This window comes from Lycorma delicatula, chromosome 5, assembly GCF_047948215.1.
Source record: "Lycorma delicatula isolate Av1 chromosome 5, ASM4794821v1, whole genome shotgun sequence".
Taxonomy (NCBI): domain Eukaryota; kingdom Metazoa; phylum Arthropoda; class Insecta; order Hemiptera; family Fulgoridae; genus Lycorma; species Lycorma delicatula.
In genome coordinates this window covers 133,280,353-133,293,254 of record NC_134459.1, presented here as the reverse complement: position 1 = coordinate 133,293,254, position 12,902 = coordinate 133,280,353, and the positions used below count along the sequence as shown (strand labels likewise).

Sequence of the window (12,902 nt, the reverse complement as noted above, 5' to 3'; positions counted from 1 at the left end):
AAAGGTAGTTGTTTTTATCCAGATGTAAATACTACACCGTGGATACCGGTGTTCTTTGTGGGTGGTTCGGATTAAATTAACTACGTCGCCGGAATGTAGGCCTGAGTCTGTTCAACACTACAAGTTTATCGGTACATTCACACAGATATTGATGAGTCGCTAATGACTTTTACTTGTTGATGCGACTATAAAATAAAAATATTTTCTTTTAAATCGCTTTTAAATAATACTTCATAATACAAATTTTTAAATAACACTCAAGATAAAATAACACTCAATAACTTTTTTAAATACACTCAAGTTATTTCAACTAAAAATTAAATATCTAAAATCTTAAAATTACGATATTTTGCCAATAGTTAATATGAATGATAAAATTACTGATGTTAACACTTTCTTTTGTTTATATTTACGAATTTGCTAAGCAAGTTAAAGATAAAAAATTCCAACTTGTTCCTGAAAAAAAAAAAAATTATTTACTAGATGGGCTAAAACTGTTGCCAAATAACTGAAATACACTAAAATCACGAGAAGTCACTACTCAATTTTGAACTTTAAAAGCCTAAAGATTTACAAAATAATTTATAAAGATAATGAATGACCTAACTACATAACAACAAATCTCTTTTCGTTGTCTTTGTCCAGATTGGGTGTTTTTTGAGCAATGTTTTCACAGAAACATCTAATATATGAGAAATTACCGTTATTAGTAATTTAAAAAAAAATTAAAATTAAAAAAATAGTAAACAAGGTATGTTTTCGGTAAGATGAAGAAGAAAATGTGTATTTTATACATATATACATAAAGAGATCATTATTATGACAGTGATCGAATAATAACTGAAAAAATCTTTTTAGAATAACTGCTATTTTAATTGTTTTTTGACGAAAAAACTATAAACAAATTATAAAAAAATAATTATAATTGTTTTAGTGCGTTGCGGTTAACAAAATCAGGCGCCTTGTTCCCGCTAGAATACCGTAAACCATCCGCTTTGGTGAATTAATCATATTTTTTATAAAAAAATCATGTCTAGTGTTATCTATTTTAAATTTCTATTCAGACTCTTTTTTATATAAAATACCACAATGAATACACCAATTTTTTTTAAAGTTTTGAAAATAAATATTCCCGATTTTTGTAACTATTTGTTGAAAAAAAAAGCAGATAACTAGAAAACTGTACATCCAAAATCGCCCAAATTGGACAAGAATAATGAAAAAAAAAAAAAAAATGGCAGTTAATAGGATTATATGTACAAGTATTAAGATTTTCGCATTTTTACACGACGCAAAGTTAAGTTTAGAGTTAAAAAGTAAAAACAAAAAAAAACTGAAAATTTTCTTTAATTTATTAAAGAAAAAGTTAAACAATTAAATGAATTTGCTTGAGTTAACATAATATTGATTAGGGAATAAAATAAGGCCATCCTTGATCGTTATTCGAAGTTATTACTTTTGATCGTAATTAATAAGTTTTAAACTCATCGGCAAAGATATAACTCGCCCAGGTATAAACAAAGTTAAGTCAGAGTATTTACAGGGTTACTAAACATAACACTTCGGCAAGCGAGAAAAAAGGTATTACTACTATGTTTCTATTGTTTTTAATGAATTATCTAATAATTAATAGAAGATACTCCATTTAACTATTTAAAATTAAATTAAAACAACATTAATTAATATTATATAAACTTCATTATCCATATCAAATTAAACGTGTTCACAAATGTCATCAATTAGATGCAATATTAAAATATTTCTGTATTTAAGCGTTTAAAATTAACAATTTTCATGAGTTGATCCTGTTTATTATTATTTAGCTAGTTTACTGAATAATAAATTTTTATGTTACAATATTCTATTATTGGTGGTAATTAAATTTTATATAAGTTTTAATTTAGTAGTGCAGTTTCTTCAGTAACATTAAACATTTATTTCATTATCTTAAAAAAAAAACATTGCATTACGTTTAATTTTTTTTTATAACCAAGCATTAATTTCATTATTTTTTTTATTTATGATTTTATCTTTTCAATTTATATTATTTTTATTTCATTATGCATTATGAACGTTATTATATGTTATTTAAAAGTATTATCGTTATAATTATTATAATTTTAATTATTTTCCAACTTAGGAAAATTCTATGTAGGCATTAAAAAAAGAGTTTAATGAAGGAAAACAAAATAAAAATTTAAAACGTGATTTTAAATTATATAATGTATATATAAAAATTAAAATTATATATGTAAAATTTAAAATTTTTGGTTTCACTGAATATTTTAGTTCAACGGAAAACTAAAGTTTAATGATTAAGCTTTTAAAGTAAAAAAAAATTATGAAAATAAATAATTTAAAAGTAAATTATTGTTAAAAAAAAAAATGGTTCTTCTGAAGAACACAAATACCTGGCTGGCTGGTTTTTATAAAATATCTGTAGCAGATAAAAATTAAAAACAATTTTTTTTTAAATTGTTTAAAAACGCATTTTTTTAGGATAAAAAAATAAACAAAAAAAAAAGGTTCGTGTAAACAAATTCCCAATCTCGTTTTACTTTCCCTCTTCCACCATTTTTGTTATTTTTTCAATAAAAATGTTTATCTTAAGTTAATATCATAAAATATTTTAATCAAATTTGGTCTACACATACCAAACAACATCTAAAAAAATAAATTCAGGTAAGAAATTTTTGACTTTGAAAATTCTAAAAGGGTGGTTATTTATTACTTTCCTGGCATCATAGCTCTAGGGCTATGTTGTAAGAAGGACAGTATAGTAATCAGTAAAAAATGAGATATGCATTTCTCGACATTTCATGACACAGGGACCCCAAAAAACAAAAAAAGTGGGGGGTTAATGTTCGTACGTACGTGTGTTTAGCGTGTTTGAAGCTGGATAAACCGATTTTGACACAGAGACTCGTGTATATGAAACAATTTGTTGCTAAACTTTTGGAGTCAATATCTCCACGGGGTGAGATGGATAGTTTTTTGGGGGTCGATATTTTCGAAACTCCCGCAAACTTAACCCCGCTTTATGATATGCTCAGAACATGCGTACATGCTTCTCTTATTAGTTATTGCATATTTTTTAACTGAATTCTTTTTTATCTCTCTCTAGGCATAGTAGTAGAGAAAGTGAGCCAATAAAAAAACAAAATTTCTTTAGGGGCAATATTGGAGGTGGACGAGCATATTAAAATTTAAATATATTGATTTTTGAATTTTTTTTGTTTGTTTCCATGTATCATTATTTTTCCAGTATATAATAATTAATAACCAACGCCAGGAAACAATTACAACTTAGCAATTTTTTTTTATTCACTAGTAGCTCTGTAAATGTTAATTTTATCGAATTGTGTTTTGTAAGAGGAAATGTCAAGCCTTTTATTTTGAATAAAAGGTTTGTTCAAATCCCTTGACAAACAGCTGAGGTATGCTGAAATTGTTATAGTGAATCATAAAAGTTATGTAGTTTGACAATCTTATCTTGTCTTCATTTTCTTTACCGATTGAATAAAAAAATAATACATTTTATTAAATAATAGTAGAAAAGGTACAAAATTGTCCGAAATAATTTGACTTGAACTATTCAAAATACAATAACACATTTACAATACCAATAATGTTCAAAAAATATGAGCACAACATTTAGCATTTAACGGTGCTAACGACTGAGATTACATATACATAAAACGAATATATATATATATATATATATATGTATGTATGTATGTGTGTGTGTGTGTGTGTGTGTGTGTGTGTATAATACACAATAAGTAATTCATAGTTAGGAATACTTTTAAAATGAAAAAAATTAATTCATAAAATTTAGATAAAGTTTAACAGTTATGTAAATATAAAATAATAGAACTAAAAACTAGGTGGCTTTCATTAAATTGTTCAATAGCAAATTTTTTTTTTTTTTTAGTAAAAGTGTGCCTAACTTTAAGTATAATTGACGACGCACGTATTTGAAAGTGTTTTTTTAACAAACACTTTGAGCATATTTTAATTATACAATTTTTTTTAACCAAGATTTTGCTGTATAGACGTAAAAAACACAGGCAAGTTTAAACGCATGTCCACAAACTCGCATGCTATATGTGTATGTGTGTGCGCGCTATTAACTTAAGAATAATATACCACATTTAAAGTTAAAATAAATAAAGCTACGTTAGTACTTTCAAATCAATATGATTGAGATTAATTCAGTTATAAATTTTGTGTTATACTCGTACTAACATCAAACATATTCTATATAAATGGCAATTTAATAGAGTTAGTTAAAAAATTAATTACTTCTGTAATAAGATAACAAAATTAATAATTGATGGATAACAAAAGTAAATCATTCATGAAAGCAATACAAGTGTATATTGTACAATATATAAAAAAATAATTATATGCTCCGCTTATCAACAGTTGTAATTAAATATGCACCATACAGGTATTACAGTTTGTTATTACAATTTGTTATACAGTTGTTTTTTTGGGAGGGTCTTGTTATGTCATAACAAGTCATTGTCAGGACATAATTGAGACTCTTCTACTGACAAGACGTAAAAACCTTGACTTAATTTTACTACTATGACGATCATTGTTATATTTACATAAATTTTAATTTATTTTACTATTCTGAGTTTGTAATACGTGAAATGAGTATTCATAAAATATACTCGATCCTGAAGATGGAAAATAATATTTTCGAAAGCGCTTGAAGATACTTAATTGCTCACAATTGTTGGTAAGCGGAACTTATGTTTTTATATATTATATATACCAACGGATATATATAATATATATATTAAATATCTCCATATACCAACGGATATATATAATATATATATTCTAGGCATTATTTTACAATGTCTAGAATGGAATTATTTAAATTTAATCAACTAAGTATTCTAATCTATTTTATTATTAAACATTAGCAATTTTCCAATTTAACTAATAGTCAATGTTAATATAAATATTTGATGCGATTTGTATATAAATATGATACAAAATAACTCTTGTAGTATGGTAAAGAGGCATGGAGAATACAAAACGTTTGTTATAGTTTGAGAAAAAAAAAGGTTACTACAGAAAGTAGGAAAACTGAGAATTTCGCAACCATAAACCGATTCTTAAATATCAAAAGGAAATAGTTATACCATAGCATACAATGGGAAACATACTTCTTTTTTTTGGTAAATTTTATCGTCCCTTGAACTAGAAGTACAAATTCTTTGTAATAACATTTATTTTATCCTAATTTAAATACAGGAAGTCATACAAGGGACCTTGGTAGCCAGTCCAGATGGTATTAACTATTTTATAAGGTAACCATTTGTTTTTTTAATTCGATTACACACACCCTGGTTATAATTCTTTAGTTTTTATTATATTTTATAAATTCAAGTAATTTTTTTCGCAAGTATTTTTATAATTTAACTTTTTTATACCTTCATAACTAGGCTACTAATGATTATTGTTTAACAATCGATTTTATGAAAGCAGTTGTAGATTTTTTTTATAAACTAAGTTTTCTTTTTGTTATATCTGTATTAAACTGTGTTTAAGTCGTAAACTAGACTTTAACAGTTTGTCACATATTAGAAATTTAAAACTATTATAAAAAATAATAATTAATAATAAATTTTATATAAGAAAAATAAAAGAATGATTACGATGAAATCAAACGTAAAAAGTAATATGGCAATACGAAAAAGAGAATAAATACAAAAAGGAAAAACGTAGGTGCAAACAAAAGTTGTAAAAGAGATGATAATCTGGAGAGAAGGCGAATTGGATGTGAATGGTGGGTAAAAACACCATAATATCCCCCCCCCCCTAATAATATAAAAAGTAGTCTCATGTATAAATATAAACATATGTACGTACCTCATACGCTCGGAAAAGTAAATATAGTTCTCGAGGCTTGGCATCCATTGGCAAACCACTGACAAAAAGTGTCCGCACCTGTGACAAAAGAAAAACAATTTATTAAAATGGAAAACTTCTTTACAATTCTATAAGTAAAACATTAAAATTATTTTACATTTTAATTAATTTATACAAAATTCTATACAGTAAACTTTACAATAGTAGTATGAAGACCTATCTTATAAGATACAACACTTATATATTAATAGCAGGTGTAAAACAAAAAAAAAAAATATATATATATATATTTATATTCTGTATATTCTCACGTACTTGAAAGAAAAACGCATTTTTTTGCAAACACTACGCTTACAGAAAGAAAAATACTCTTTTTTATACAATTCAAGCAATCTCACTCTACGCTTAAATAAATTTTTTTTAAATTATTACCTGATCATAAAATATTTAAGATTCAACAAAAATTAAAATTAAAAAAAAAAATTGCTTACCAAATTTCACTTCGATCAGCTATAAAATGTACCAGTTAATTTCAAAATGAACTTTAACCAAATTATATAAAAATAACAGAACAATACTATTATTATTTAAAGAAAAGTTATTAAATTTGTTCTTCAGTTTAGTCTCTAGGAAATAAAAACCAAAAGGTATAACTTTTATGGATGTCACATAAAATATCAAGATAGATATTATGGAGACAAAGTGATTCATCGAATCATATTGAATCTAATCCAAGTATATAATTTTGTCAACCAATCGAAGTATGGTTTACATACTCGTTAAGTATTTTCTCGAGGTGCCTAAGCTGGGATGTCTTTCCGACTTGTTGGAAGATTGCCTTGGTAAAACCTGGAAAGGATCCGAGTGAGGTCGGCAGTTATCGGCCCATCAGCCTCTTGCCGGTTCTCGGTTAAGTTGCTGGAAAGGTTGGTTGTAGGACGGCTCCAGGAAAGCATTGAGATGAACAAATCGAGGCTAATAGTTTGAGTTGAGTTGAGGCTGAGTTGAGTTGAGTTTTCTAAATCGAGGCTAATATGGCTTTATGAAAGGGCTTGGCACCGAGGATTTCATCTTAAATGCTCTTGCCGAGGTGGAAAGCGCCGACTGTAAGCATTTGGCTATTTTTAGGACATAGAGGCAGCATTTCCTTCCTTGTGTTGGAGTTATGTCCTCTATGAGTTGGAACGCCGCAATGTTCCCGAAGTGCTACAGGCTGTTGTGCATGACTACTTGTCTAACCGCACGGCTTTGTTTAAAGATGCGCGCCTAGTTGTGAAAAAGTCTGTGACCAGGAAAAGCTCCCAGGGTTCCTTTCTCGGTCCTCTGCTGTGGGACCTAGTCTTTGACAGATTTCTGGGATTGACATTCCCAGAAGGGGTCACGACCCAGGCTTTTGCCGATGACTGCCTCCTTTTAGTTCGTGGCAATTCACAACCGCAGCAGGCAGAAAGGGCGCAAGTCAACTGCAGAAGGTTGGATGGACAATCAAAATGTAAAGATTCCTGTGTCCAAGACGAAGTACATGCTTCTGAAGGGCGCAGACAAATTATCATACAATCGAAACCCCTATATTAAATATAAAGGCTGTGTAATCAGCCTTGTAAGAATTCATAAGTACCTAAGTGTTTTGCTTGATGTTTGATGTTTTGGTTGCTGTTTAGCAACCATGTCAAACAAATACCGGCGACGCCGTCTCAGTGATGCATAAACTGAAGAGGATTGCTCGGAAAGACTATGGGCTGTCAGGCTATCAATTGTACATGATGTACCGTGGTGTCTTCGAGAGTATGACCATTTACGCGGCGCCCGTGTGGGCACATAGGTTGGACAGAAATAGAGGGCACTTATTCTACATTTAAGGAGTGCCGAGCGCATAGCCTTAATTGTATGCACAGGTGTTTTTAAAATAACCTCCTACGAGGCTAGTACCGTATTGGGGAAGGCTCTCCCAATCGATTTAGTGGTGAAAGTTCGAGCAGTCATGTGGAGATTGCGAACAGGTCGGGAGGCTGAGGTATTTGGAATGCGGTTTCGAACCGGGCTAGTACCGGAGCGGAACGGTGATCACAATGCATCGGATCTAAATTTAGATAGTTGCCCATCTCCCGCCTGCGGAAGAGATTTCAGAGCCTCGCGATGGAAGCATGGTAGCAGGAATGGAACACCACGACTAACGGACGATCCTTGTATAAATTTATACAGGATCTGGGGAGAAAGTACGTCTCATGCTTATTTTTAAGGGCAACGTGAGCCCAGATGCTCACCAACCATGTTAATTTGAGACAATATCTGTTCAGGTTCCGCCTGAAAACTGATGGACTGTGCGTTTGCGGGGAGGTCCAGTCGAATGAACATATGATGTTCAACTGTCCCGTGCTTGGGGGAGGGGCAGAAATCGGGCTACCCTGAAACTTAAGAGGCCAAGGGGAAAATTGGCCACTGAAAAACGGCGAGTCAATGTGGCGTGAGCCGGACTGTCGGGCCGTGCGGTAGTTTCTTGATACGGTTGCGTTGTTCAACCGCCATCAGTAGCTTAAGGAAAAAGACTCCTACTGAGCTGCTATAGGAGGTTAACTTCCAGAAATGATCGGTTAACGGCCAACAGCTCCAAACGATATAAATAGTAGACTTGCTGGCATTCAGCGACCTAGGCGTGGCAGCGAATGATAATAATTAGGTTTTAAAGATATCATTTCCTTAATTCCGTTATTTCAGTCCTCATTTGTTATTTAATTTCAATTCATATGTTATATACCTCGGATTTTTTTTTACAAATTAATTTCTTATTAATTCCACCATTTTTAAACTGGATTTCAGTATCGCTCGTATGTTTAACTCCAAACAATTGGATCAAAAATGTAACGTCATATTCGTCAATAAAGATTGGCGAAAAAATAAATGGAAAATAAAAGCTAAAAAAAAAAAAAAAATATTGATAGTCGAACAACAAAATTATAGAAAATATTTCCTGTTGAAATAAACATGTATTTTCTTAAATATTATAAGAGAAAATTATGAGAATGGGAATCGGAGAGAAGGAAAATACACAGTTAAAAAATAGTTATAATTATTTACTTATATTAATATTAGAGAAAATGTTTTGAATTCACAAAAAAATACACAAAACAAATTATCTTTAATAAACTCAACTTATTTTTTTCTTTTTGAGAGTGTTATAAAATACGATGAACTTTAATTATAACTTTTCTTTTCAAATTAAAGATATCTAGAAAGTTAAAGTAAAAGGAAAGATAATAATAATAAAAATAATTTTTATAGTACTAAAAACTGAAATAAGTAATTTCTTTCAATCTAATGATCCATATAAAAATAATGTCGACTGTATAACCTACTTTCATTTTATAGCTAAAATTCAACGCGTAAAGTTTGACACTTAACTCTTAGAATTAAATAATTCTGTCTCCGTTTAATAATTTCTCTTTTATTTCTTTGTTAAAGAGATTTTGTATTTATATGAAAGTTTAAAATTTTATTTCTTTTTCGTTAAAATTTGAAACAACTTGCTGTTTTTTTTATCATTATAATTGCAGAAAGTATACCCCTTTGATAATAGTGCGGATATAACTACCAATAATGATAATAATCTTATATAACTACCGATTAATTTGTCGTATGACCGCCCCCAAAACGGGTCTTTTCTAAAAAAAATTGACGTTTTAGACCCACTGCCAATTGATGAATATAATATACAATAAAAAAAATAAATAAATCTTGAGATGTTTCATCGAGGGAGAGATAAATAAGTCACCCGTATTTCTAAATTTATTAAAATCTATCTTATCTCATGTTTAGAAGTATGAAATTCTATCAATAATTTTTTTAATGAATTATTCACCACAAAAGAAGCTTACAGAGAAGCTTGTACATGGGAATATGGAGATGGAATTTTGTAGCGTATAAAAAATGTGATGTCTGACCGGAACTCAATCTCGGGACTCTAAATAAAAAGTCGAGACGCTGCCAGTCAGCTATTCAGATCGAAAAACATTTATCTTCAAACATTAAGTACAGCTTTACCACATGTTGAAAACTGAAAAATAATTTGAAAATAAAAGAAAATTTCATGTTAAATCTAAAAAGTAAAAATTAGTACGTTATACAGATACTCTAATTCCTTAGATTATTTTCTCTTTTTATTTTATTTTTATTGGAAGGTAAGTTTATTTTTTAAAGTTATTTTACTTTTAACTAAAAAAACGTTAACTATACCGAGAAAAGCTAACGTTGTATAGAATACAGATATATAAAAATATTATTTTTTTATCTAAAGTTTTCCTACTAAATTTTTTATAATTTCGTGAAAGTTACCTGAATATAAAAAACAATTTCAAGGTACAAATGTCACAATAATCAAATATTGAGAATACTTAGTATTACTACTATGTATGGCAACTTACAAATAAATAATATTAAAACTAAACATTTAAATATTTAAATGTTTAGTTTCAAAAACTTCTAGTTTATTTAATAGAAGAAATTTACTATGAAAGTACCACAGAGAAAAAATTCTGAAAAATAATAAATATTCACTGAAATCGGAGCATTTACCGAAAAGTAAAACAAGAATATAATATTAAATGAAAAAGAGTTTTTTTAAGTATATAAAATCTATTTTGTATTTTCTTTATTTATGTCGTTAATGTATTTTTTATTCAATATTACAAAAAAAAAAAAAATGTATTTCACAATGTCAAATTCGATACAATTAATTTTTCACATTAAATAAATAAACCGAACTGCAGAATTCTAACATAGACAAAACTGACTAAAAAGTGGGTTTAAAATATTTTTAAATGTAACTAGACATAAAAATATTGGTACAAATAAAGATAAATCACTTATAAATTTTTATTCATTTCGTAGTTTATTTTTAAGTTATTAAAAAAACAAAATTATTTTCCCTGTTGGTTTTTGAAAGTAAAAAAATAGTATTTATAAATGGATAAAAACTGAGAATATTAATAAATAATAAAATAATTTTTATATAGTCACAAAAAAATTAATAAATAAAGTCAACCTTTAAGCAGTGAATTTCTTTTCATAACTGATGTTGCGGTGAATTTTGTGTTTTTTTGTACTCGCTTTTCTTTTTTATCAAGGTGGGAAGTTGCTCAGGTGACCTATGTATATAGGATGTAAGGGGAACCAAAATGTCATGTCGAGATCTCATTAGGCTAGACGCTATCAACAACGGGAATAGGAGGGGAACTGCCTTTATACTAGCGAAAGCCATTTCTCCGATAAGGTATACTCAACCTACCAGACCTCGGTAACCAACCCGCTGCCATATTCTCCCTGTTAAAAGAGAGAAAACTCTACATAGAAAAGAAAAATATAGCATAAACGATCGAAATTTCACTGAAAGCATTTAGCCTTCAGAAAAAAATCAGAATAACATAACACGATAAAATACTGAATGTAACGTAAAATCTACTTATTAATATTTAAAAATATAATATGATTAAAAGTAAAACTAATAAAAATTAAATTCGGTAGATTAAACCGTCTAAATAAATTCGTAGTAAAAAAAAACATTCCAGGTGCATTTTTGTGCAACCATCAAATTTTTCACGAATTATGTATGATAAATTAAAAATTAAAATTATTTTGATTAAAGAAAAATATTTAATCTACTGTCTTTTTAATGAGAAAATAATTTTAATTATTTTAATATATTTTCACCTATTTCCATTCGCAAGCGTTGAAATGCATTACGTGAACCCTCTTATCATTAGTACAGATTCACTTATTAAATATTCAGTTACGCAAAATATCAAAATTGCATAACCTAATTTATAATTCACATCAGTTTTAATTTTCAAACATACTTTTTTCTACAAATAAATTTATTACGAAAAAAAATACAAACATATATATATATATATATATATATACACACAGGATTCCTTCGTGGCTTCGCCGGTGCTATACGGTTACCTGCGCTTCCCATGGCGGTCAGGGGATGTTATTGGCTTGCTTCGCTTGTCCTTCTCGTCTAGCTAGGAGGCTATGTCCCCTGAACCCCCATTTGTTCATTAAACTCTTGCTTTTGAGAATAATAATAATAAATAAACATTACAGCCTCTTCAATTTATTAAAAACTATTACTGTATTGTAATTTCTTCAGAGCAACAGTTTGGTCAGTACACTAATCGATTTTTAGATTTCCTGTCGGGGATTCGCTCGCGAAATACATAATCAAAATTACATTACAATGAACATAAATTACATTACAATGTTACCGTATCTCATAAAGATCGATTCAATAGCGGTAGCATAAAACGACATAAATCGAATAAAAACAATTTGTTTTTTTAACCCTTAAAATATTAAAATTCCAAAAAAACTCGCCAACAGATTTTAGATATTTATCTGAGGTGTATTTGCAAGCCCAAATTGAATAAAAATCTCATTTAGTATAGTTGGAAATGGGGAAAATTTTCAGTCATTGTCACAAATTTAAAACTGTTTTACTCTTTTTCACCCCTTTCATTACAAAAATTCTATAAATTGGTTTTTAATAGTTATTTACATAAAGATTATACACACCAGAAATCAAGTTGATATCTTCATTTGTTACCGAAATTTGTATACGATTTTTAAATTTCTAAAATGTTATTATGGTTATCGACCGACCATCCATTATTATTCAACGCATTTTCTATACATTGCAAGTAAAAGAAGTATTGAATCATTCTAATTCCTGTTTATTACAGAGTTAGCTTTTATCAATATTGTGTGACCAGTTTCCAATTAATGCTAGGCTACGATCTACTTTCCCGATTTTGTACATATAAAGTGAGCCAAATACCGCCTAAATATAACTAAACAATTTTCTTTTTGTTTGCCTACTTATAATTGTAATTTTCTTTATGAAAATGTCTGTCTTCATGAAAATGAATGCTCATTTTCCAGCGACACTGATTTTTATTTAAGCGTTTTCAAGGACAGAGATTATTTTTCTAAACATTAGACAAAGTTAGTTTTTA

The 12,902-nt window shown here is 28.7% G+C and overlaps 1 protein-coding gene across 2 annotated transcripts in view; it reads right to left on the bottom strand.

Annotated features, from left to right (window-relative positions):
* The window catches only part of cpo (RNA-binding protein), a 96,722-nt gene extending 90,756 nt beyond the window's left edge, over positions 1-5,966 (bottom strand). For both annotated transcript variants that reach the window (XR_012756315.1, XM_075365380.1), the window contains exon 1: positions 5,893-5,966. Coding sequence is in view for 1 of the 2 variants with exons in the window: in XM_075365380.1 (XP_075221495.1) it covers positions 5,893-5,940 (48 nt within the window). In the remaining variant the exon portion in view is untranslated. The remainder of the gene's footprint in view (positions 1-5,892) is intronic.
* Positions 5,967-12,902: the final 6,936 nt, after the last annotated feature.